Source organism: Bombyx mori, chromosome 23 (assembly GCF_030269925.1).
Source record: "Bombyx mori chromosome 23, ASM3026992v2".
Classification (NCBI taxonomy): domain Eukaryota; kingdom Metazoa; phylum Arthropoda; class Insecta; order Lepidoptera; family Bombycidae; genus Bombyx; species Bombyx mori.
The window spans coordinates 18,500,889-18,528,751 of NC_085129.1; the positions used below are offsets into that span (position 1 = coordinate 18,500,889).

Consider the following 27,863-nt stretch of genomic DNA (forward strand, 5'->3'; position numbering starts at 1 on the left):
TCCTGGAGCTCGTTCCAAGCTGTTAGACCCTAACATACCGTTGGCCTTCAGTCTACTCGTAATCCTAGGCTTCTAGAAAATCGTGGTAAGAACTTAAGAAGAAAGGCGTCGGAATTATTCAATGGAGCCATATTTTCAGATATACAACAAACTGTAGTTTTTTTTTATTGCTTAGATGGATGGACGAGCTCACAGCCCACTGGTATTAAGTGGTTACTGGAGCCCATAGACATCTACCACGTAAATGCGCCACCCACCTTGAGATATAAGTTCTAAGGTCTGAGTATAGTTACAACGGCTGCCCCACCCTTCAAACCAAAACGCATTACTGCTTCACGACAGAAATAGCCAGGGTGATGGCACTTACCCGCGCGGACTCACAAGAGTTCCTACCACCAGTAATTACGCAAATTATAATGTTCCGGGTTTAACCTTTATTACACGATGTTATTCCTTCACCGTGGAAGTGAAGCGTGAACATTTATTTAGTACGTATTTCGTTAGAAAAATTGGTACCCGCCTGCGGGATTCGAACACCGGTGCATCGCTCAACACGAATGCACCGGACGTCTTATCTTTTAGGCCGCGACGACTTCAAAATGTTTATGATAATAATTTAACAATAAAACGACGTAATTGCGTTGTATGGATCGACCTAATTAACATCCACCATTTCGTTTTCAGGCACCGGACCTTATTACAGACGAACCATTCTCAACTGGACATGCTTTGAAGATGTTGTTAGCGTAGAATTAAAGGACCGGTCATCTAAGAGTTACGAAATAAGGATATTTCAATTGTCTAACCGGTTTTGCACGGCGCGAATGTTCAACGTGAACTATGGTAGTCTTCGTTGAATAGTTTTTTTTTTGGATTCAGTGTGCTTAGTGCGAGTTTGTTAACGTTCTCGACAGCGTAAATGTTAGCTCATATTTGTATGGAATGTTTTTTTATTGCTTAGATGGGTGGACGAGCTCACAGCCCACCTAGTGTCAAGTGGTTACTGGAGCCCATAGACGTCTACAACATAAATGCCGCCACCCACCTTGAAAAATGAGTTCTAAGGTCTCACTTGTAACAGTACAATGGCTGCCCCGTCCTTCAAACCGAAACGCATTACTGCTGCACGGCAGCAATAGGCGGAGTGGTGGTACCTACCTGTATGGACTCACTATACGTCCTACCATCAGTAATTACGCAAATTATAATTTTGCGGTTTTTATTTTTATTATTTTCTGTGCGCCTGTACAACAAAGTCCCACAAGATGTTCAGAACCTACATATACATAGGTTTAAGAAAACTATTAAAGAACATCTGTGCAATAAAGCTTACTATAAAGTCAATGATTATCTAGAAGATTGCACAAAGTGGGAATGAGTTGCTCGCTCCGGGCATTTCAATATTGTAATAATTGTTATGTTATAATACTCATTGTAAAAGTGAATATTTAACAAAAAAATTCATTTTTTTTTTTTTAATCTAATATTAAAAAAAAGACATGCCCGCTGAGTTTCTTGCCAATTCTTCTCAGGACGGAGGCTAGTTCTTGTGAATTGGCGGTAGTTCTTTTGACGTTCAACAAGTATGTACTTTCATTTATGTTGAATAAAAAATGTTTGATTTGGTTTGATTTGATTACACGATGTTATTCCCTCACCGTAGAAGTCAATCGTGAATATTTGTTAAGTAAGTATTTCATTAGAAAAATTGGTACTCGCCTGCGGGATTCATACACTGGTGCATCGCTCGATACGAATGCACCGGACGTCATATCCCTTAGGCCACGATGACGACATTATTATGACGAATTAACAATTATATTAGAGAAATTGATGGCAATGCATCATACATATGACATATGCGAAGTCTTTATACCATTCCGATAGAGGCACCCGTCACGTGCGGACGTGCTCATCGTCCACTCGATCGCCCGGTCTTTGTTCGCCCGGCTTTTGTTAGCCCGGCCATTGTTCGCGCGGCCTGTGTTTGTGGTACATCTGCCGACTAAGTGCTCTTTCTGGAAGTTTTTATTTGTTTTGTTTCCTTTTGTTGTTTCTGTGTTCGTGGTACATCTGCCGACAAAGTGGTTTCCTGCAAGTATTTATTTGTTTTGTTTCTTTTCGTAATTTCTGTTTTGTTGTGCTTTTTCTTTGTCCTGTAGTAATCGCGCCGCATTGCCACCTGTGTTCAATAGAACCGCTCAGGTCCGAGAAGTTGGGGCCTCGCCGCAAGGCGAGTGTTTTCAAGACCCGGGGCCGCCCCACCTGGGTACTCAGCGATCATGGACGCTGTATTCGCGGAATTCCTCCGACTTCGCCACCCACAGCTCGCCTCGGAGTTTTTGGCCTTCAAGGCCAATCACACTGCGAGCCCTCTCGAGGACTCCGCCGCGCTCGCTGCTCCTGCGTCGCCTGTACCTGCGTGCAGAGCTTCTGCATTGAGCACCGCAGCCTCTGTCGTGCCTGCCGCTCCCGTGTCGCCTATACTGGCGAGAAAAGCTGCTGCGTCGTCCGCCGTGACCATCGTTTCAGCTGAGCGATCATCCGCGGCCTCCGTCGCGCCCGCTAAAACACCTACACTTGCTCGTAGGTCGCCTGCACCCGCCTCCTCGTGCTCCGACTCTGACTCAGACATGGAGGTCGACCTCGCTCCCGCCTCATCGACGGATGGATTCACCCTGGTACAGAAGGGTAAGAAGCGTGCCGCGGAGTCTCGAGCTCCCGCGGCCGCTAAAATTAGCAAAGCCGTGAACGCGTCGCGCCCCCGCCCTCAGACTCCCGTTGCGCCCCCAGCCCGTGCCACTCCGTCGCCGCGTCCGGTGGCACAAAATAAAACCCAGACCCCTCCCCCGGTTATCCTTCAGGAGAAGGCAGCTTGGGATCGAGTTTGCCTGGCCCTTAAGGCCAAAAATATAAATTTCACGAATGCCCGTAACCTCGCGAACGGCATTCAAATTAAGGTTCAAACACCCGACGACCATAGGGCCCTCTCTTCTTACCTCCGTAAGGAGCGTATAAGTTTCCATACGTATACGCTCCAGGAGGAGCGCGAACTCCGCGTTGTAATACGCGGAATCCCTAAAGAGTTAGATGTAGAGCTCGTAAAAGCCGACCTGTTAGAACAAGGCCTACCAGTGAATTCTGTGCACCGTATGCACACCGGTCGCGGTAGGGAGCCATATAATATGGTTCTAGTCGCTCTCCAGCCTACCCCCGAGGGTAAGAAAATCTTTAACACACAGACCGTCTGTAGGCTCTCTGGTATCGCTGTCGAAGCCCCCCATAAAAAAGGCACTCCTAGCCAGTGCCATAACTGTCAATTGTACGGGCACTCTTCCCGTAACTGTCACGCGCGCCCCCGATGTGTTAAGTGTTTGGGCGATCACGCCACGGCCCTCTGCGCTCGCGACCAAAAAACCGCGACGGAACCGCCTAGCTGCGTCCTGTGTCGAACACAGGGTCACCCCGCGAATTACCGTGGTTGCCCCCGAGCCCCTAAAATAAATCGCCGCGTCGCCCGCCAAAACCGCCTCCGAGCTTCCGGCCCAGACATCAAAGCCTCGGCACCCTCTGCGTCGCAGGCTAAGCCAGCGTTCGTTCCGGCGGCGGTGCCCAGTGTCTCGGCCTGGGCAAAACCGCTGCCGTACACGAACACGGCTACAACTCCCTCCTCCGCGATTCGTCCCGCCCCCGCGACTCGTCCCTCTCCCGCGACTTGCCCTCCGACCGCGTCCGACAATCTCGCTTTAGCGATCGACTTCTTTCAGTCGATCAACTTTGAGCGCGTTAACGCTTTGGGCGACGCCATTCGCGCTGCCTCCACTGCACAACACTTTATCGCCGTTGTGCAGGAATACGCCGACGTATACGCGTCATTAAATACGTACGTCCTCCCCTCACTCCGCCGGTAATCAATGGCGTATATAAGTAGAATAAAGCCCCTATCCGTAACGATAGGATTTTTTAACGCTTACGGTCTCGCAAATCAACGTGATCAGGTTTCTGACTTTTTGCGTGACCACCAAATTGATATCTTTTTAGTGCAGGAGACCCTACTTAAGCCCGCGCGCCGTGACCCTAAAATCGCGAACTATAACATGGTCAGGAACGACAGGCTCTCTGCCCGTGGTGGTGGTACCGTCATTTACTATAGTAGAGCCCTGCATTGCGTCCCGCTCAATCCTCCCGCGCTCGCTAATATCGAAGCATCAGTGTGCAGAATCTCACTGACGGGACACGCGCCGATCGTTATCGCGTCCGTTTATCTTCCACCGGATAAGATCGTTCTAAGCAGTGATATCGAGGCGCTGCTCGGTATGGGGAGCTCTGTCATTCTGGCGGGCGACCTAAATTGTAAACACATCAGGTGGAACTCACACACCACAACCCCGAATGGCAGGCGGCTTGACGCGTTAGTCGATGATCTCGCCTTCGATATCGTCGCTCCGCTAACCCCGACTCACTACCCGCTAAATATCGCGCATCGCCCGGATATACTCGACATAGCGTTATTAAAAAACGTAACTCTGCGCTTACACTCGATCGAAGTAGTTTCAGAGTTAGATTCAGACCACCGTCCCGTCGTTATGAAGCTCGGTCGCGCTCCCGATTCCGTTCCCGTCACGAGGACTGTGGTGGATTGGCACACGCTGGGCATCAGCCTGGCTGAATCTGATCCACCATCGCTCCCGTTTAACCCGGACTCTATCCCGTCTCCTCAGGATACCGCTGAAGCCATAGACATCTTAACGTCACACATCACCTCGACATTAGATAGGTCATCGAAACAAGTTGTAGCGGAGGACTTCCTTCACCGCTTCAAATTGTCCGACGATATTAGGGAACTCCTTAGAGCTAAGAACGCCTCGATACGCGCCTACGACAGGTATCCTACCGCGGAAAATCGTATTCGAATGCGTGCCCTACAACGCGACGTAAAGTCTCGCATCGCCGAAGTCCGAGATGCCAGATGGTCTGATTTCTTAGAAGGACTCGCGCCCTCCCAAAGGTCTTACTACCGCTTAGCTCGTACTCTCAAATCGGATACGGTAGTAACTATGCCCTCCCTCGTAGGCCCCTCAGGCCGACTCGCGGCGTTCGATGATGACGAAAAAGCAGAGCTGCTGGCCGATACATTGCAAACCCAGTGCACGCCCAGCACTCAATCCGTGGACCCTGTTCATGTAGAATTAGTAGACAGTGAGGTAGAACGCAGAGCCTCCTTGCCACCCTCTGATGCGTTACCACCCGTCACCCCGATGGAAGTTAAAGACTTGATCAAAGACCTACGTCCTCGCAAGGCTCCCGGCTCCGACGGTATATCCAACCGCGTTATTAAACTTCTACCCGTCCAACTCATCGTGATGTTGGCATCTATTTTCAATGCCGCTATGGCGAACTGTATCTTTCCCGCGGTGTGGAAAGAAGCGGACGTTATCGGCATACATAAACCCGGTAAACCAAAAAATCATCCGACGAGCTACCGCCCGATTAGCCTCCTCATGTCTCTAGGCAAACTGTATGAGCGTCTGCTCTACAAACGCCTCAGAGACTTCGTCTCATCCAAGGGCATTCTTATCGATGAACAATTCGGATTCCGTACAAATCACTCATGCGTTCAACAGGTGCACCGCCTCACGGAGCACATTCTTGTGGGGCTTAATCGACCAAAACCGTTATACACGGGAGCTCTCTTCTTCGACGTCGCAAAAGCGTTCGACAAAGTCTGGCACAATGGTTTGATTTTCAAACTATTCAACATGGGCGTGCCGGATAGTCTCGTGCTCATCATACGGGACTTCTTGTCGAACCGCTCTTTTCGATATCGAGTCGAGGGAACCCGCTCCTCCCCACGACCTCTCACAGCTGGAGTCCCGCAAGGCTCTGTCCTCTCACCCCTCCTATTTAGCTTATTCGTCAACGATATTCCCCGGTCGCCGCCGACCCATTTAGCTTTATTCGCCGACGACACGACTGTTTACTATTCTAGTAGAAATAAGTCCCTAATCGCGAAGAAGCTTCAGAGCGCAGCCCTAGCCCTAGGACAGTGGTTCCGAAAATGGCGCATAGACATCAACCCAGCGAAAAGTACTGCGGTGCTATTTCAGAGGGGAAGCTCCACACGGATTTCCTCCCGGATTAGGAGGAGGAATCTCACACCCCCGATTACTCTCTTTAGACAACCCATACCCTGGGCCAGGAAGGTCAAGTACCTGGGCGTTACCCTGGATGCATCGATGACATTCCGCCCGCATATAAAATCAGTCCGTGACCGTGCCGCGTTTATTCTCGGTAGACTCTACCCCATGATCTGTAAGCGGAGTAAAATGTCCCTTCGGAACAAGGTGACACTTTACAAAACTTGCATAAGGCCCGTCATGACTTACGCGTGTGTGGTGTTCGCTCACGCGGCCCGCACACACATAGACACCCTCCAATCCCTACAATCCCGCTTTTGCAGGTTAGCTGTCGGGGCTCCGTGGTTCGTGAGGAACGTTGACCTACACGACGACCTGGGCCTCGAATCAATTCGGAAATACATGAAGTCAGCGTCGGAACGATACTTCGATAAGGCTATGCGTCATGATAATCGCCTTATCGTTGCCGCCGCTGACTACTCCCCGAATCCTGATCATGCAGGAGCCAGTCACCGTCGACGCCCTAGACACGTCCTTACGGATCCATCAGATCCAATAACCTTTGCATTAGATGCCTTCAGCTCTAATACTAGGGGCAGGCTTAGGGACCCCGGTAACCGTACTCGTCGAACTCGACAAAGAGGTCGACGTGCAACCTAACCCATGCATCAGCCCGCTGAGTTTCTCGCCGGATCTTCTCAGCGGGTCGCGATTCCGATCCGGTAGTGGATTCATTCGCGAAACAATTGCTCTTGAGTTGTTAGGTCTCCTTCGGAGGCGCTCGGGCAGTTGTTAGCAAATCCCACCCCTCTTGGCTGAGCCTTTGCTCGCCCACCTGTCCTGGTGAAACTGGAAAGGCCTTCGGGCCACCAGTACACTTTCAATCATAAAAAAAAAAAAAAAAAAAAAAAAGTCTTTATAAGGCTGCCTACAGATTACATAGACGCCGTCGCCGCGTGCCCATAGACACAGTATCTGAATCTCATCCCCTGCAACATCCACTAAGCGGTTTTTACATTAATTTTCTAACATTAAGGTTGTATTTCAGTGTCTTCGGTAAGCAGATCTGAAAAGTTGCTCGTAGACGTGGACTTGAGAAGAGGATGTACCGAATTTGTGAAGAATCGTCAGTAATCACTTTCTGTAATACTCGATCCGGAGACTGTGTGACCCTGGTCATTCCTTCTCTCCTATTCAGCCCACAGATGTCCACTGACTGATAGGACTTGTCCAAAGTCTGATCAGAAGTGCAATGTTTTTTTTTTTAGGTTATTTTGATTTTCTTAGATTGGTGAACTAGCTCACAGCCCACCTGGTGTTAAGTGGTCACCGGAGCCCATAGACATCTATAGCGTAAATGCGCCACCCACCTTGAGATATAAGTTCTAAGGTCTCAATATAGTTACAACGAATGCCCCGCCCTTCAAACCGAAACGCATTACTGCTTCACGGCAGAAATAGGCAGGGTGGTGGTACCTACCCCTGCGGACTCAAAATCCGTACCGACGTCAATCCTGCCGACTTTTCAAACGAGAAACAATAAAGTCTTTGTTAATCTATATATTCATACGTGAAGTAAAAACTTTGTACCCTTTTTTACCTAATTGGCGCGGACGGAGGGCTATGAAAATTCCCACACTTACAGAGAATCTATAAAAGGAGTGCAGAATGTTAATATTTTTTTAATTATGCATAAAAAATACAATAAACCAATAAAAAAAACATTACACCCACTACCATATGTGAGTCGTCTATTATCAAAGGTGGCAATCTGTGCATTTGGACAAAAACTTTTTATTGATATGTCAATACAGATTGATTTGAATATAATCGTCTCCTTCAAAGAATACGGTTCAAAACCTGCATTAAATAAAGGTTAATACTTAACCTGTTATTTATGTAAGATGTCGTTCAGAAGAGTTTTGTGACTGCCAATGGAATACAAAGTCAATAATTCGTTTTTCTGATTTACCAATAATTGTCCAAAAGTCACATTGCCGGCTTTGATAATAGTCGACTCATGTATGACACACACACATACAAAATATTTGTTTATTGTCAAATTTTTCTTAGTCTGTGGTCAAATTGAGATTAGATTAAATATTGTTTGTCTTCATTAATATTTGTCTAAAGTGTAGTCTTGGCGAAATCTGTGATTATAGAATTAAAATCGATGCCTCCAATGAACACTACGCTAACTCCAAATTCGTAGGTTTACAGGAGGAGCGTTTAAACGAAAAAAGTTGATAAAATCTTTATTATTGCAGATATATTTATGGTTTTTTTTGTGTAACTGGCTGATTTACTTTTGCTCCGAACCCCATCAATAATGACTAATTATAATACTTTTAACATAATGAAGCGGTTTGCGTGAAAAACGAAAATTTCAAAATTTTTAGTTAGAGTAGTGTTTATTGGAGGCATCGAAATATATATAGTCTTTGACAATAGAATCATATTAATGTTCAATTAATTATAGTCGAATTTTGACTACTGCGGGACCACTAGTTCTAATTAAAATGCGATCCAATCCGCAGGACAAGCTTCGTATAAACGTCATATAGTATTAGAACATTTGACATACGGATTCAATTCGATATTTCGTTCCCGTGTCAGATTTAGCATATCCACGTTATGACTGACTCGGTGGTAAAGTAGTTAGCGGCTTTGACTGTTGTGCCGAGGGTCGTGGGTTCGATTCCGACATCGGGCAATCATTCGTGTAATGAACAAGTATGTTCGCTCTTAGCTTGAGCGTTTATTATATAAATATGTATATATTTAAACGTAAATAAGTCTTAGTATGTTTATCAGTTTTTGGTAGCCATAACACAGAGGATCCTAAATTGGGGCCGACGACCGCGCGTCATTTTTTCCCATTAATTATTATTATTATCCAATTTAGAAAAAAAAAAAATACAGGCAATTTTGACATACAAATTCAACAATGAACTCAAATTCAACTATGCTGTAACAGGATAAATGTTATATTTATTAATAATGCGAACATCAATAGTCGCAAAGAGTTTAGATGCGTCAGTTCTGTTGTGGGGTTTTCGAAGTGATAATTAGTGTGACCACGATTTTAGTGGTTCTGAGACATTGCCGATATGTTGTCGGAATTAGTTATGTCAATTCGTAGCACTGTACCGTTGTGTTTGGCTAATTTACTGGTGGTAAGACGTCTTGTGAGTGCGCACTGGTAAGTATCACCTCCCTGCCTATTTCTGCCGTGAAGCAGTAATGCGTTTCGGTTTGAAGGGCGGGGCAACCGTTGTACTGTTAAAAGTGAGAACTCATTTTTCAAGGTGGGTGGCGGAATTTACGTTGTAGATGTCTATGGGCTCCGGTAACCACTTAACACCAGGTGGGCCGTTCTCGAAATTTTCATCGAGCCATCAGTGTGCTAAATGCGAGTTTCTTAACGTTGTCGATAGCATAAAAGCTAACTCAAAATTTTATTGATGTGGAACGTTTGCCTTTGTTTGCCGCTAGGGGCGCTGTTCCAACTGCATATAAATTTGAGTTAACTTTTACGCTATCGAGAACGTTAAAAAACTCGCACTAAGCCCACAATATCTAGTAGTGTTAACTAATCCTCATCATAGTCGGTTACTCTTGGCAAAGCAGTCGTGGTCATGCAAAATCCTCGTATATTATTAGCCTTGACAGCTGTTCTCCATAGTTCGCGAATTGAAGCTTGGCGCACGCACTCGTTACGTGGGGTTTTGTTAAGGACTTTCAGTTGATCAGTACTGCGCGTGGGGCTTCGTCCACGAGGTCTTTTACCGTTGACGCTAACCTGAACAACCAGTTTCTCGATGGACTCTGCTGGCCGTCGCAGATAACTAACCTATTGATCGTAATTACGACCTTAACAACCGCCACCCAAGGTTTAGACTGGTTTGATGTGTTACATTTTCTCGATCGTTATGCGTGTCTGATTTTATTGTTGTTATAATTTGTATGTGAGGGATTACAGCAGCAGTTTTCCATTGTCTATTGCGGTTTCTGGTCTCAGCGGCCAATTTAGCAGTCTTCCGTTCATTCACGCAAATACAGGAAAGAAATATTATTATATATCCCAAAATTCCATATTTTATGGTCACGTTTGTCTTTGATTTTGTCATTTTCTGTGTGCCATTCGTATGTACTGCACATACAAAATTAGTGGCATCATCCAATAAATATTGTGTGAGCTAATTGCATTAATTAAATTACTTTAAATTCCGTGCAAACCCAAAAAAATATGTGCTATTGGTTAAATTACGTGACTGCTTTATTTTTGTGTACAATTCAGAAGGTCTACTGTGGAAACAATGGTAGGAATATTCTAAGTTTATCTACGCTAATATTAAAATTGTTAAAGTTTGTATGTTTGTTATTGAATCACGCAAAATATAGGCCTGAGCGACTTCGACTGAACCACGCTCAAAAATATAGTTTGTAGTCAGAATTAACACATAGAATTCCTTATATGGTTGTAAATGACATGAGCCGGACAAAGGCGGGTATATTTTGCTGTATAAAAATGAGAGTATGTTCGGTAGTTTAACATCCACAGCTATTTGGTAGTGTCTAACTAGTCCAGAGAGCGCAGAAGCAACTCTTCATAACAGGAAAATGCATCGTGTGTCATTCTTTCTGACTTACAAATTTAAGGGGTGGGAAGTCGCAGGCGCTTCTTTTTAGTCGTACACTCTTGACAGAGTGGTCGTGGTCATGCATGAGTCGAATCCTGCGACACCGATGCTCTCGCGTGCGACGCCATGTGGCACGGTATTTCGCAGAGTGAGAGCAATCATTTATTTATGTTGGAGTGAGTCACAGATTTTATGAGGTCGGTCCATCGTGTTGGAGATCGTCCGCGAGTTCTTTGGCCTTTGACTTTCCCTTGCACCACCCACCGCTCAATGGAGTCCTCATTACGAGCGATGTGCCTGCAAAACTTGAGGATTCGTATTTGCACTGTGACGATAGTCTCTCCTTGATGTTGAGCTCTTTCTGGATCGAAACGTTGGTACGGTGTGCGGTCCACGGAATTCTGAGGAGACGTCTCCAACACCACATTTCCAATGAGTCAATTGTACGACGGTCTTGCATCTTCAGCGTTCACGTCTCAGCCCCATACGAAAGATTGGAAATTGAGACGTAATATAGACCGCTTAATTGTATTACGTATACAGTAAAAACCCCTAATTCGCGCTTCCTTTAATCGAGTTTTCACTATTTACGAATTTAAAAAATGCGACCCAATTCCCATAAAAATTTATTTATTCGCCCATCTAATAGGTATATCGGTACATCTTCTGTTTCTGGTCTCTTCATTGCTGAAGGTCGTGTCTAATTTGAAATGTGGACCACTCTTTGCATTTGTTACGCTTGACTTCCACTTTTTCGGAACTTCAATGTAGTCGATTTGGTTTCTGGTGCAACCTCCAGGCGATATCCACGTATGAAGTCGCCGAGGATGTTGTTGGAACCAGGTGTTCATTATAGACAACGTGTATCGGTACATAAACATTGATAAAAAGCATTCCATTAAGTAGGTAACCGAATATCCTTTGTAAACGCGTCGTCAAATGGACTAATAAAAAAACTTTAAAAACCTTTAGGTATTACAATTACGCGAAAAGTATGTAAATTTTATTTTGTCGTATAAGATGTTGTCTATGATGTAAATTACTATTTATATATTAACGGTTTCTATGTTCGCTACATTATTACGGAGCATACACCGCGTGAATAAAGAGATTTTACTGTATTAGGATGGAAGTCCGTTCGAATCGATTCGCGGCAAATTATCCAGGAAGGCAATGTTATGACACTATGAGTAACATCGGGTCTCTTTTACGAATCTAAGTAACTTTCCCGATCCATTAACGGTGCTTTTAGGTACCACATGCACCGGTCACCGTCCTCGTCGAACCCGTCGCTGGCGATGAAGGGCTCGTCGAGCGAATTAACCCATAGACGTAGCCCACTGAGTTTCTTGCCGGATCTTCTCAGTGGATCGCGTTTCCGATCTGCTGGTAGATTCTGCGAAGCACTGCTCTTGCTAGGGTCAGTGTTAGCATCACTCCGGTTTGAGCCCCGTGAGCTCACCTACTAGTTAAGGTTACGCTGAAATAGCCTCTCAAGGCTATCTATCAGATTAGGTAGGAAAAAAAAGTAACTTTGTTAAGAAGACCAATGAAATGATGTCATTGTGTTGTTGCCATTAAAATTATTTATTTCAAAGAGAGGTCAAACGCAAGTATGTCCGGTGCACTAGGTGACCCCAAATCGACGACGTCCTATGAGGAGCGACCACAACCCGTCACGCCGGCGTCACTGCCGCGATCTCTGCCTGACTGCCTGAGTTATCAGGGTAAGGATTGATTCAACTTTATATCCTACTAGTGGCCCGCTCCGGCTCCGCTCGGGTCTTTAATAATTTTATAACGGTTACGACCCTCAGCAGTGAGGAAACGACGCGAGGAGAAGATTCAATACAAACAAACAAACAAATCTTTCCTCTTTATAATATTAGTATAGATAAGGGTTTTTCTTCTGCCGAAGAGGGGAAGCGAAGAGGTTGAGCGAAATGAAAATGAGGTTAATAAGAGAGTGTTAACTATGAATGTGGAAAGATATAGAGGAAGTGGTAGACCTAAGAAAAAAAATTGATGGATTGCGTGGTAGATGATATGTGTAAGAGGGGAGTGAGCGAAGAAATGGTATATGATAGAGGAGTATGGAAGGAGAAAAGATGTCGCCTCGACCCCAGGTGACTGGGACAAGGACAGGAGAATGATGATGATGATGAAGTGGGGACAGACGGAAGGAAGTGGTTGAATTAATTCAATTAACAACTCCTTTATACTCTTTCGCCGACAGTCTGGAGCAGAATCGAAAGAGGTGGTAATGGAGATAGTGGAAATTTATACAGTCCGACACGCCACAGTAAAGACGTGAGGCCACCCCAGGCGATGCCGCTGGTGTTGCGAAATAGCCCGCTGCGCTAACCAGCCTGCCGAGTCGGAACGGGATAAACTGTGAACCAGTCGATCTTATCCCTGGTAATTAGAGGGGTCGGAGCTGGCCGAAAACACTTCTGTAGCTCGTTAGTGGTGTATAAGTTCAGCGTAGACCCCTCTCTCACACGTCCGTTCTCGCAAAACTCGTCGATTACGACGAGCGAACTTACCCAAAGACACAGCCCATTGAGTTTCTCAGTGGGTCGCGATTCCGATGCGACAGTACTTTCTGGGAAGCACTGCTCTTACTCTGCATCTAGCTATGTTAGCAAATTTTGTCAGGTTCAGCCCGTGAGCTTATCAGAGTTTAGCCGAAATAGCCTACCAGCGAACAGGTATGGAAAATCTAAAGTTTATTTCTCACACTACACGCTAGTGGAGCATCGGTCCTGGGAAGATCTGGCTCGCAATATCTTTTTTTTTATTTTTTTTATTGCTTAGATGGATGGAGGAGCTCACAGCCCACCTGATGTTAAGTGGTAACTGGAGCCCATAGACATCTCCAACGTAAATGCGCCACCCACCTTGAGATATAAGTTCTAAGGTCTCAGTATAGTTACAACGGCTACCCCACCCTTCGAACCGAAACGCATTACTGCTTCACGGCGGAAATAGACGGGGTGGTGGTACCTACCCGTGCGGTCATATCATATCTACATCGGAATGTCTCGATGAATTAACCTTTATTTCAATTTCAGATCAAGTGTGCCTCTATTTCTCGACTGCCGCTATCTACATAGTGGCCTTAATATTATGCCTCCTAATTATAACCGTACTGTCGATCCGCATTTATTGCTACGAGCATAAAGGTAAGTGACAAAATCCACGACATAGTCATTTATGAAGTACGGTGTACTTTAAGTGTTTGTTGTAATTGTTAATATGTTTAGCGTGACCGAATCCCGTCAGATTTGGTTCTGTGATAAATACGAAATGAATAGTTCCTGATCGCCTTCCGACACGGCAGTGGATAGGTTATTTTGATATGTGTACATAGACATGCATAGATATGTGTGATGGTGGTAGGACCTCTTGTGAGTTCACACCATCACGTGAAGCAGTAATGCGTTTCGGTTTGAAGGGTGGGGCAGCCATTGTAACTATATTTGAGATCTTAGAATGTATATCTCAAGGTAGGTGGCGCATTTACGTCGTAGATGTCTATGGGCTCCAGTAACCACTTAACACCGGGTAGGCTGTGAGCTCATCCACCCATCTAAGCTATAAATAAATAAATAAATATAAATATTTACTAACAATCACGCCACGTTAACTGGTCCCGTGCTAAGTTCATAAAGAACTTGTGTTACAAGTACCAGATAACGGAAATAAATATAATATTTTTATTATACACATACATATATTTAATATACACCCATAACCCTGGAAAGACATTTATATTTATCATACAAATATCTTCCCTTGTCGGGATTTGAACCCGCAACCCCTTTGTGTAGTGACTATGTCACTTACCACTACACCAGACGGCCGTTATGAAAAAGATGTGTATTTTTTTTACGAATTGTACCAAAGTTTCACGTTTTATGAGCTTCAGATATTTCGGCGAATTGCGAACAATAGACTGAAGACTGCGCTAATAATAATTATTTATCTTTTAGAAACGCCAAAGAGATGCGAACTAGTTCGCGAAGAAGTTACCGACGGATACGAACCACCTCCGAATGTTCCAAGTGAGTTATTTCCATTAAATCAAAGTTTAACTTGTGATAAATGCTTATGAAACTATATTGGACATACTGTCATTAAAATCGATAATTTAAGTGTCACTGCATGTTGATTAAGGCTACGTTTGTTGAAGTCGTCGTAGCCTAATGGATAGGAGGTCCAGTGCATTCGTTTGTAGCGATATGAGGCTAAAGGTACCAATTTTTCTAATGAAATACGTACTTAACAAATGTTCACGATTGACTTCCACGGTGAAGGAATAACATAGTGTAATAGAAATCAAACCCACTATTATAATTTGCATAATTACTGGTGGTAGGACCTCTTGTGAGTCCGCACGGCTAGGTACCACCACCCTGCCTATTGCTGCCGTGAAGCACTGCCGTTTCGGTTAGAATGGTGGGGTAGCCGTTGTAACTATACTGAGACCTTAGAACTCACATCTCAAGGTGGATGGCGGCATTTACGTTGTTGAGTTTACGGACTTCGGTTACCATTTAACATCAGGTGGGCCGTGAGCTAGTCCACCCATCTTAGCAATGAATAGAATAACGATGAATTTGGTTAATGGGAATCAAGGTTTTCTCCGAGCATTACCTTTGGGCGTCCATCGAAAGCCGTTGTGGCTTCAAAGATGTGAGGACTGGTACACTTGCAGTCATTCCATGCGATTACTGCACTGTTCATATTCCGATTTTTCCCGTTCTCAATTTTCTTATCAATAGCAATAGACATATAACGGCCGTCTGGTGTAGTGGTAAGTGACATGGTCACTACACAGGGGGGTCGCGAGTTCGAATCCCGCCAAGGGAAGATATTTGTATGATAAATATAAATGTCTTTTCCAGGGTTATGGATGTCTATTAAATATATGTATGTGTATAATAAAAATCTTACATTTATATCCGTTATCTGGTGCCTGTAACACAAGTTCTTTATGAACTTATCGCGGGACCAGTTAACGTGGCGTGATTGTTAGTAAATATTTATTTATATTTATTTACATATAAGTACTAATATATATAGATAATAAATAGTACGTAAGCAATCACAACACGACAAGAGCGAGTTAAATCTTGATAAATTTCTAGGCAGTACCGAGAAGCTGGCTCCAAACGAAAACATCAAAAGTCATTCGCCGATTAACCCCCCAAGAAATGGTAAGTTGCAACAGAAATTTACCCATTTCCATTCCATTACCTACTTGAGACCATTCTATTCATTATTTCGAGACATGAGTTCCGAGTCTCAATATAACGGCTGCCTCGCCCTTTCAAAAACACAAATCTATCACTACTAACTACCCTTTTTTTTTTAATGGATTTTATGACATGGTAACTAAGACCTTTAAGTCATGTCTTATTTTAATTTATATTCTTATTTTTTGAAAAATGATAAAATGTAGTGAAATGTAATGAAGATGATTAATTTGAGACATTAATCAACTGGGATGAAATTAAATGAAATGAAATGAGATGATATGGGATGAAATTTAATCTCAGTAAAATGGTGGTCATTTACTAAGATTTTTTCAATGGATTTTTTGGAGGATCCCGAGAAGTTACGTTCAGCGGATTTGTTTCATTTTTCCACATTTGTGCACTTTCACAGGTATTAAACAGTTAATAAGTCACCATTATTATACATTTAAACCCGAAGAAACATTAAATAGACAAAATAAAACAAATCACATATCTTCACTCCTCGCGTTCCCGCCAAAAAGTCACTAACTACCCTTAAGCATTAATCTTGTGCTACCCTTAAGCATCAAAAAATCGTCCTCGCCGGAAATTTTCAAGTTCAGATTAAAATCGCACTACCTTGCACAATAATATGGCTCCTACGATATAACTGTATAAGTTGCTACTTATTTTGTATTTACTTGAATATTTTTAGTATTTATTTGTATTTAATCGTATGTAAGTCTATCTTATATTGTATTTATTTTTCACATGTGTATATAAGTATATATTTTTATGTAAGTTTATTAAGACATAGGACCGTCCATGCTAGTTTGATTATTCCTCTCCCTGCAAGGTTGCCTGGAAAAGATCGCTTTCAGCGATAAGGCCGCCAGTTTATGTCACCTTCTATTATTTGTTTTTATATGCTTACTCTGTACATGTGGCGTCAAATAAAGAGTTATATTATTATTATTATTATTATCCTGAAAATTAGGTTATATCGTATTGTTCATTGTGGTGGGGCGCAGCACCTGCCTGTTTCTGCCTGGAACTCGCCATATATTCGGGTTTGAAGCGAGTCTCAAAGGAACTGGTGGCGTTCAGGTTGTAATACCTCTGATCCTCGGTAAGTTAACATCAGGCCGTAAGCTTTTTTTTATTGCCCTTGTAGGTAGACGAGCATACGGCCCACCTGATGGTGAGTGGTTACAGTCGCCCATGGACTTTAGCAATGCCAGGGGCAGAGCCAAGCCGCTGCCTATTGCTTAATACTCTCCACAAGCCTCGTTTGAAGAAGGACATGTCATAGCGTTCGGGAAACACCGTGGAGGGGAGCTCATTCCATAGCCGGATGGTACGTGGCAAGAAAGACCTCTGGAAACGTACTGCCGATGAACGCAGCGGTTCCAGATAATATGGATCTGCTCCGATGGCGGGAGGTGCGATGATAAAAAGGAGATGAGGGGATCATTTCAAACAATTCCTAAGAGCACTCCCCATGGACGGCGGGATGGATGTAATGTGCTCTGCGTAAACCCTGTCCCGCCGTCTCAATAGCTCCGACTGGGTTCCGACCCGGTCCGGGGTAGGGCGCCGGCTGTGAGCGGCAGGAGTTTTTAGTGTGGTTCGACTCCCACATACCCCACCTGCCATGCGGGTGGGGATCCGGAGATTCTCTCCTGTGGAAAAAAAAAAAAGAGCACTCCCCATGGAAAATACGGTACAAAATACAGAGGGAACCGAAGTCCCTCCGCAGACCCAAGGGTTCGCTAGAGAGGAGCTCGCTCACTATCACTGGTTAACAATCAGATCCCTTGCTCCTTGGACGGTCTATGATGCAATAAATTAATTAATATTGTTTCAGAACCAATGACGGTAACCAAACAGTTGCGGAGAAGTTTTAAGCAGCACTCTTCTATGACCATGTCGAGGGCTTTGAGTAAGCCCCCCATACTGAGACTCCAAAAAGCGATCGGTACGTACAGCGTTTCTCAAATTCATAGCTTTTTACCCCCTGGATCACCGTACAGATCCGTAAACTGCTCACGGGGCTCAGCTTTCCAGAATTTCCTAACACTAGGAAGAGCAGTGCTGCAATGAATCAACCACCGAATCGGAATCACGGCCTGCTTTGAAGATTCTGTGAAAAAGTTATTGGTAGTGCCAATAAGCTATGTATGTATGGCTATAAATCAAAAAAGATATCCAGTCTACTTGAATTACCCCTACCACAGTAGAGATATAGATATGCATGGTCAACTTAACTTCTTAAATTGCAAGTCCGTTAAAGTCAATTGAAGTCGTCGTGGTCTAAAGAATAAGACGTCCGGTGCATTCGTATCGAGCGATGCACCGGTGTTCGAATCCCGCAGGCGGGTAACAATTTTTCGAATGAAATACGTACTTAACAAATATTTACGATTGACTTCCACGGTGAAGGAATAACATCGTGTAATAAAAATCAAACCCGCAAAATTATAATTTGCGTAATTACTGTTGGTAGGACCTCTTGTGAGTTCGCACGGATAGGTACCACCACCCTGCCTATTTCTGCCGTGCAGCAGTAATGCGTTTCGGTTTGAAGGACGGGGCAGTCGTTGTAACTATACTGAAACCTTAGAACTTATATTTCAATGTGTGTGGCGCATTTACGTTGTAGATGTCTATGAGGTCCAGTAACCACTTAACACCAGGTGGGCTGTGACCTCGTCCACACGTCTAAGCAATAAAAAAAGTAATAAAAAAATCCTTCTGTGAGAACGGATATTGCACGCCAATCTGCCTACATTTGCTATGATTCCGAGTCTCCTGATTAAAAAAACATATTATGATGTTGATTACACCAATTGATATTTCAATTGAGAGACTAAATTATAGTATTCACGTAATCACAGAAGGACCGCTTATTAGCTCATGACTAATCGAATGAATTTTATCATAATCCAACCAGTTGCCATGACGTAAATATCATTACAATATTCCATTTTTTGCTTTAATTAAATGGTTTTATGTGGTAGGGTGGAACACATGTATCTAACCGCTCGTCCATCAAAGCCTCTGGTATCTACTAATACAGAATTGGGAAAGGACAGGTAGTGGAGACTTGAGCAAAAACCCTCAGCTCCCTCCATGAGATGCCAAATCAGCGGTCATATATCGATATTTCTATCACGTTTAGTGACATATTTATCCGCATTGTTTTCGGTTTTATCATGCCATTAGTCACCAACAGGACTTCTGGTTTTGGAAACGTTTTTCTTAAATCCTAACTTTAGACAGCTATATTGTTGTACCTTATATTTGAAATATAACATTTGCAGGTAATGATTACGCTGCTTCTCTGCCGTCTCGTCAATGTAAGTTTAATACAGATTGATTTATGTTTGCACAATTTGATTGTAGTTGCGGAATGCCAATATCAGTTCCTTTGGCGTATTCGTATTATTTTAACTCTGCAAGTTTCGTCTGCTAATGTTCAAAATTGAATGAAGGTAGGCGATTATTAAGTCGACTTCAATCTTAGATACAGCAATTCGGAACAAAGGTGCTGATGCCAAATGAAAAGATCTCTGTTTTCTTTGGACTGCTTAATTCTTCTTCTTGGCCTTGTCCATGTGGGGTCAAGGCAGCATGACCTCATATCATGCATAGGGATTTGGCATGAACTTAACGACCGATCTCCTGTCTGATGGGAACCCTTCATGGGTTATTACAGAACCGCCCATTATAAGAATAAAATCGAAACAAATTCAAATGCCTTACGACTTTTGGCGAATTTTATGTGCGATTCCTGGAAGCAAATTAACGTTTTTTTTTCATTCAACGCGTTTAATTTTGATGAATTTAGGTTGTGTGGTCGTGAACGAATTTGCTGACGACGAGAATCCATATGAACCACCACCAATTATGCCGAGTGAGTATCTGGATACATTTAAAGTTTTGCGTATGTGTCTCCTCTGTATGGCACAACCAAATTTGACCTCATTTGACACATTTGTATCGAGAAGATTTTCAAAGTTGCGGGCGACCCGAAATTATGGTGTCACGACAAAAGGATCTTACAATATAATTTGATTCTGTGTCAATAGTTCTGTGTTAAGGCATACCAACTTAGTCGCGGCGTAAGGGTAAGACGCGCAGTATATTCGTGTCCAGCTATGTTCGAATCTCGCAGTCAGAGACCAATTTGTCTAATGAAATACGTACTTAACACATGTTCAGTAATGTCGTCCATGATGGAGGAATAACATCATGTAATAAAGACTGATACTCGGGTAGGACGTCGTGGATATCAGTACCCTATCTATTTCTATCGCGGAGCAACAATGCGTTCCGGTCTGAATGGTGGGGCAGCTATTGTACTTAAAATTCAGGCTCATGTTTCAAGGTGCGTTTTCCACCCACCTAAAATATAAAAGAAAGCGTGGAGAAACGTTTTTAGAGACGGTATCTTCAATAAATGGTGCAGATGTAGCGGTAGAATTGCATTATATGAATACTAATGGAAATATTTGCAAAAAGCTCCCTCCCATAAATGGCTTCATTAAAGATAATAATTGAACCAATTACAAATATGATTTGAATAGTGTTTATTACAAAAATATTTAAAAGATCCGTCAACTCAGATGATTTTTTTTTGCATGGATTCTTTTCAGAACTGTATCGCTTCTGACACCAGCGATAAAGTTTAGTTTGACTTTCAATCAGCATATTATTCATATGACATCCAAATACAATTAAATGATCTTTAATTTGACTGCCGACGATTTCGTTACGGATCTAAGGAAATAAATGGAAATAGTTCCGCTAATGAGATAGATACAAGATTGATTAATAGTATTAATACAAATCTAATCGCTGAAAATTGTGGTGGCTGTGCAGTACAACAGTTGCCTCACCCTTCGAACCCTGAGCCCGGTCATTGTTCTCGTCGAACCCGTCGCTTGCAACGAAGGGCTCGTCGAGTAAATTAACCCATAGACACAGCCCACTGAGTTTCTCGCCGGATCTTCTCAGTGGGTCGCGTTTCCGATCCAGTGGTAGATTCTGCGAAGCACGGCTCTTGCTAGGGTCAGTGTTGGCAACATCGTTAGGTTAGAGCCCCGTGAACTTAGCCACTAGTTCGGTAACGCTGATATAGCTTCTCAAGGCCATCAGCATAGGTTGAAAAAAAAGTACTAAAACATGATCCGTTGTTTTTTTTTTCAAGAATCACCTAAGATGCAACACCTTCGGAATATCAAGCCTCGTCCACCGATACCCGGATATTTTAAAGGTAAGGCCGCTTCTCAGTCCCGATAAGCGCCATTGACGGAGATCTTGGACCAACGTTTGATCCAACAAAGATGAAGCTTGAAGTCGTCGTGGCCTAAAGGACAAGATGTTCGGTGCATGCGTATGTAGCGATGTGCAGGTGTTCGAATCCCGCAGGCGGGTACCAATTTTTCTAATGTAACACGTACTTAACAAATGTTCACGATTGACTTCGACGGTGAAGGAATAACATAGTGTTGTAAAAATTAAACCCGCAAAATTATAATCTGCGTAATGACTTTTGGTAGGACGTCTTGTGAGTCCGCACGGGTAGGTTCCACCACCCTGCCTATTTCTGCCGTGAAGCAGTAATGCGTTTCGGTTTGAAGGGTAGGGCAGCCGTTGTAACTATACTGAGACCTTAGAATTCATATCTCAAGGTGGGTGGCAGCATTTACGTTGTAGATGTCTATGGGCTCCGGTAACCACTTAAGACCAGGTGGGCCGTGAGCCACCCATCTACCCATCCATCCATCCGTCCACCCATCTAAGCAATAAAACAAAGCATTTTTTGTACCCCTTGATCCGTGTTCACGACGTACTCAGTAAATAGATCATTGAGAATCTCTAAATCACACGCAGAGACATCCAGAGGCAACGAGACGCATCAGACCAGTCCCTCTGCGTCACCGAAAGCCGCCAGAACTCCGACGAGACCTCACGTGGTCAAACCAAATGGCAAGTTTTTTTTATTTATTTCCTTGTAGGCAGACGAGAATACGGCCCACCTGATGGTGAGTGGTTACCGTTGCCCATGGACTTCAGCAATGCCAGGGGTAGAGCCAAGCCGCTGCCTACCGCTTAATACTCTCCAAAAGCCTCGTTTGAAGAAGGATATCTCATAGCGCTCGGGAAACACCGTGGGGGGGAGCTCATTCCAAAGCCGGATGGTACGTGGCAGAAAAGATCTCTGGAATATGATGTTGATGGAAGTATGATGTTTCTATTTCATTTTGAGGAAAGCAGCCGGTAGTGGACGTTGAATTCTTACTGCAGATGTATTTTATCCAAGGGCACAGCTAACTGCTCGTCGCCTAGGACTTCGAGCAAGGTTTGAAGGGAATTATGTCATGGCCTTAGGGAAACACGTTCTTGTATTCATTGTTATATTGATTAATATAGGATATGAATGTAATAATATAAGATAATATAATTAATATAAGATGCTATAAATAATTCATACTAATCTATTTAGAAGAACATCCCTTTTTGTCTTTTTTTTATTGCTTAGGTGGTTGGACGAGCTCACAGCCCACCTGGTGTTAAGTGGTTACTGGAGCCCATAGACATCTACGATGTAAATGCGCCACCCACCTTGAGATATAAGTTCTAAGGTCTCAAGTATAGTTACAACGGCTGCCCCACCCTTCAAACCGAAACGCATTACTGCTTCACGGCAGAAATAGGCGGGGTGGTGCCTACCCGCGCGGACTCCCAAGAGGTCCTACCACCAGTAACAGCTTGTCTTGGCTGCAGCATTCTCTGGGTATTAAGAGGCGTCCATTAATTACGTGAGGCATTTTTGAGAAACATTTCTACCCCCTTTCGCTCCCTCGCTGAGATTTCGTAAGATTTTCCTCAACTCCCTCCCCCCTCCCGCGTGATGGTCCGCACGACGATTTTCTACGACTTTTTGCGAGTCACGTGATATTTGGTATTTACCACCCCCCTCTCCCTGAGATTTCGAAATATTGATGTCCCCCTTGGAACTCCTTGCGTAATTAACGGAAGCCCCCTTACAAGCGCATTGCTTTCACAACCGTCACTTCGTCGTTGCAAATTTAAAATCTCCTATGCGACATTTTGGGCCAAAACGATGTTTTCATATATTATGAAAGTTATTTGAATACGTATACTCAGTAAATCCGTCCACCTCGTGGCTGTCTGCTGACCTTACGATATCAAGTACGTCCAAGGGCTCATCTAACCCTTTTTTTCCTACCTATTCTAGTAACCTCGAGGGGTTATTCTAGATACACCGGACTAGTAGGTGAGCTCACGGGGCTCAAACCGGAAATGTTGATACCAATGGCCCTAGCAAGAGCAGTGCTTCGCAGGATCTACCACTGGATCGGAAACGCGACCCACTGAGAAAATCCGGCGAGAAACCCAGTGGGCTGTGTCTGTGGGTTAGTTTATTCGCCGAGCCCTTCATCACAAGCGACGGGTTCGGCGAGGACGGTGACCGGTGCTTGAGGTACCTAAAAGCACCATCCGAAAATTCCATCATGACGTGTTTAGGGCGACGACGACTGTTTACCATTCGGTCCACTGGATCGGGTAAACCTTTTCTAATTGCTCTTCTCATTACCAACAGAGATATTGACCTTCCTTATCATTACAGTTCGCCTTAACCATACCAATATATCGTCGGAGCTGAATAATCTGATTCAAAAGAAATTACCTCACGGTAAGTTCCCTATTAGTTATTTTGGTGTTCAGAATAGCTCAACCCTGTTTGTACTCGGGGGACTTAAGACTAAGGGACGTGGTAAATGAGCAGCAGCCTTCTCAGAGCCTATCTATCACACATCTACCCTTAAACGTGGCTTGCGAACCGTCCAGCGGAAGACACCAGCTTGGATCGATTGTCGACCATGAGCGATGTTAACCAGTCCCCATGAATAATAATAACCGACGCTCATCTGGTCCCAAACCAGGATTCACTTTATTATGGGAACCATATTATGGGATTTGTCGTCATCGTGACCTAAAGGATAAGACGTCCGGTGCATTCTTATCTAGTTATGAAACGGTGTTCCAATCCCGCAGGCGGGTACCAATGATCTAATGAAATACGTACTTAACAAATGTTCACCATTGACTTCCACGGTGAAGGAATAACATCGTGTAATAAAAATCAAACTCGCAAAATTATAATTTCCGTAATTACTGGTGGTAGGACCTCTTGTGAGTCCGCACGGGTAGGTACCACCACCCTGCCTATTTCTACCGTAAAGTAGCAATGCGTTTCGGTTTGAAGGGTGGGGCAGCCGTTGTAACTATATTGTGTAACCTTAGAATTTATATCTCAAGGTGGGTGGGGCATTTAAGTTGTAGATGTCTATGGGCTCCAGTGACACTTAACACCAGGTGGGCTGTGAGCTCGTCTACCCATCTAAGCAATAAATAAAAAACCAGAGATAGAATACAATATAAGTAAATACAATCTGTGTATTTGAAATTGTTTTTCTCCAAATCCTTGAATACCGGAAAATCGTCTACCTAAATTGGTCATAAAACTTTTGTTTTTCAGAATTATCTAATAACAAACCGCAGCCCGAACATTTACGCTCTCGGCAGACACCGTTCAAAGGTCATTCGAAAACGTCAAGACAAGAAGATCTGTGTCAGCGTCCGGAGTTAGCGACAAACGGGAATATTTCGTCAGACGAGGAATGGACCTATGAGCCCATTCGGAAGATACTATTGAAATAAAAAATATACTATTATCTAGTAATTTACTGATCTATTGACTATTCAGATAGCGGCTATTCAAATTATGATTAAGGCAGGACGAGGATTTTTTAAGACCTAACCTTTTTTTTTTTGGTCGGGAGGCAATCGCCGGACTTCCGTCCTTCACTGGGGACGGCGGGCGGACTATGTCGGAGTCGAACCGACTAAAACCTCCTGTCGCTCAACAACCAACGTTCAAACCTCACATGAGACAGAACTCATGAAAAGGCAAAGGGAGGAAAGTGAAGTGTTTAGTGCGGAGTACATCTATCCCATCACCCTCCCCTTCGGGACGCCGGCCTGGCGGTCGTCGGCGCCACGACCACCAGCCCTCTCGGTCGGCAGGCTTTCCGAAGCCTGCCTAGATGGCCCCGGTTAGAGTTACTTATCCTACGGAATACCCCGCTGGACCAGAACCAGCGGGGGTCGAGGATAGGCGGCCTTCCATCACTCGGATGCTCTTGCGTAAAACGCATGCAGGGCAGCTTGCACGTTGTCTTCTTAGGCGGGGCCTAAGAAGGGGGGGGGCTCGCCGGTCTCCAGACCGACATGTGAGGGGGACCCGAAACACTTAGAGGGCCAGGGCTTGGGCGAAATCCGCCCAATCCACAAGGATTGGGCGAATCGCCTCGAGGGCGGAAGTCCGATGATTTCCTCCTGACAAAAAAAAAAAAAAAAACTAAACGACGCAGAAAAATTAGACGATTCCAATGGTGTATCTAATAGCGATGTGAACCGATTACAATTTCTGGCTCCGGTTTATTTTTTTAGGTATTTTTAGGTTTTTTCTATAAAGGCTAAATAATCACTAAATAAAACAAATTTACGTACAAACGAAGAGTTTTCTTCATACAATTAATTGGGTGAGCATATTTTATATAGGCTTTTAATGATCATATATATTATCCAATAATAAAAAGCTTTTTATTTTTGATTTAATACTATTGTATTAAATCAAAATTTTGATGCAAGAGGCATAGTTGGTCCACTGCGTCATTCGGAAGCCTACTCCTTCTGGATGTTAGCACGTGCCAGCAATTTCGCACATACGCACATACACATACAACATTCGCACTATGTTCACTGCGGCCGCCGTGGCGTTCGGAATATCCCGTTTTCGCGAATGCAAAATCCAGAATACCAGGCTTTTTAAAATTGTTTGTGGTTTTTTCTGGCTGTTCCGATGATAAAGCGAGAGTTGAAAATTCTTCAAGAAGATTCCCCAGTTCACGATGCACCATCTCTTTTGCAGACAAAATATGCTCTGGTTGGCGAAAGCCATTTCTGAGTGTTGGGTGCAGATATGTGGATATTTGGGTCACGGTCCTCATTTCGTATGCTAAAAGTCTACCAACCATATTGTGGTTATTGCACTGTAGTTTTTAAATGTAATGCACGGTAATTTGATTCTGAAACACGGTTTTTGTTATATTTGTAGCTTGTATATTTGATCTGGTAGCACTGGTGTGAACTGTGAATGTAAAGCGTAAAAAACCGGTATTCTTAAATAAAAACCGGTATTTATCGGGATGTATAAAAACCGGTTTTTCTCCGGTTTTCTTCGAACCGGTTTACATCCCTAGTATCTAACTCATTTCACGTACTTTTGTCGCTTAGTCATGTTTGCCTTTCAAGAGTCGATATGCTCCTAGCATCACGCAATCTTCAATCTACCCCCGATCTTGGCACTTTCAAAACGCCGAAACATCGAGAATTCATTAAAGGTAATCTAAATATAATGTCAAAGTAGAAGGCACTAGACCGCGTGGAAGGTTGCCCATACGATGGAGCGACCAGATCAAGTCGGCAGTTGACGGCTGCTTGCATGAGTGTCCCAGGCTCACCACAAGCCGGGAGGAGTGGCGATTGTTCGTGAGGCCCACAACATCTGCCCGCAGCAATGATACAGAAGATTGAATCAACATGCCATATGGCGGTAGTCTCAATATTATTATTATGAACACTGAAATTTAGATTTTCAAGTACCAAACAGACGAGTTAACTTTTTGATATAATTAAGAGAGCGCGCATTGCGTGAAGCGATTCACGGAGCCACAAAAACTCAACACGACTCTCCTAATTGAATCCGACAATCGGCACGAGACTTGAAACGTTTGATAGCGAATTGTTAGTGTCATTAACAACAACGATCCGAGGGTTTCATACACTGAAGTAACGGTTTCATACTTCAGTGGGTAGGTTGCACAATGACAGCTGTCAAAGTTGCAGCGCGAAAAAACGGCGGGCGCGGAATCTGTAGTGAAATAATGGAGGAGGACTGGAAAAAAAACCCGCAATCGACTAGAGAATATTTCGGTTGATACCGCGCATGCGTTAAACGCAAAACTGCCGGCGCGGCGGCTCAGAGACAAGATGGCCTCCGTACAGCGCGTCCCGAATTGATTTTATAACGTCGAAAATATATTAGGCTAGCCGCGGAGAACGTTTCGAACCAGCTATTCATTTAAGTAAAACCGCGGAGACAAGACGAAAGCGCGAATTAAAATACGTAACATGAGTTAGCGTTTCAAAGGAAAACCATATATATTTTATTTTGCATATTATTTCGGTGTAGTAAAAAAAAAGAAAATAGTTTTTCAATGATCCCCGTGCCCGTGTGATGTTTAAGTGCCGGCGGTTCCTACGTCTCGGCAGGCGGACGTGAGTATTGAGACGCACATTTTTCTTAATATGTCAGATTAATAATGGAACGTGTGACCTAAAATCTAGACTAATACGGTTAGTGACAGACTAAACACGTTAGCATCTGCATAGGCGTGACATAATAGTGTTTTTTTTTTTTGTGTGTGTGTGTGTTGAATTATGCCAGCAACTATTTTTACAATTCACCCTTGGAAGAAAAACATTTTTGAAAATCGAATTTCGAGTTTCATTTTGAAATATGTAGAAAGAAGCACGTAGTCCGAAAAAAAATTGAATTTGTAAGTTAAGGTTCTGGAATTTGGAAATTCTAATTCTGAAAAATTTGAGTTTCATTTTTGTGTGTGTGTGCGTTTTAAATGCCCGTTTCAGTGCGTGTGTGTGCGTGTGATATAACATGTAAT

At 43.7% G+C, this 27,863-nt stretch overlaps 2 protein-coding genes across 6 annotated transcripts in view; both read left to right on the forward strand.

Annotated features, from left to right (window-relative positions):
* Positions 1-24,799, forward strand: part of LOC101741928 (uncharacterized) — a 30,067-nt gene extending 5,268 nt beyond the window's left edge. Inside the window, exons 3-15 of one of the 4 annotated variants that reach the window (XM_062675363.1) lie at positions 685-843; positions 7,186-7,263; positions 12,412-12,507; positions 13,855-13,965; positions 14,776-14,847; positions 15,934-16,002; positions 17,891-18,001; positions 19,347-19,382; positions 19,874-19,939; positions 21,236-21,301; positions 21,922-22,017; positions 23,684-23,749; positions 24,596-24,799. In XM_062675363.1, coding sequence (XP_062531347.1) covers positions 685-843; positions 7,186-7,263; positions 12,412-12,507; positions 13,855-13,965; positions 14,776-14,847; positions 15,934-16,002; positions 17,891-18,001; positions 19,347-19,382; positions 19,874-19,939; positions 21,236-21,301; positions 21,922-22,017; positions 23,684-23,749; positions 24,596-24,777 — 1,208 coding nt within the window. In that variant the 3' untranslated portion in view covers positions 24,778-24,799. Of the gene's footprint in view, positions 1-684; positions 844-7,185; positions 7,264-10,251; positions 10,460-12,378; positions 12,508-13,854; positions 13,966-14,775; positions 14,848-15,933; positions 16,003-17,890; positions 18,002-19,346; positions 19,383-19,873; positions 19,940-21,235; positions 21,302-21,921; positions 22,018-23,683; positions 23,750-24,595 lie in introns of those variants that run through there. The other 3 variants (XM_038019578.2, XM_038019579.2, XM_062675364.1) reach the window with 3 other exon arrangements.
* A 2,187-nt stretch (positions 24,800-26,986) lies between these two features.
* Positions 26,987-27,863, forward strand: part of LOC101741449 (putative fatty acyl-CoA reductase CG5065) — a 52,646-nt gene continuing 51,769 nt past the window's right edge. The window contains exon 1 of one of the 2 annotated variants that reach the window (XM_062675360.1): positions 26,987-27,740. The gene's annotated coding sequence lies outside the window, so the exon portion shown is untranslated. The remainder of the gene's footprint in view (positions 27,741-27,863) is intronic. The other variant, XM_021350965.3, reaches the window with a different exon arrangement.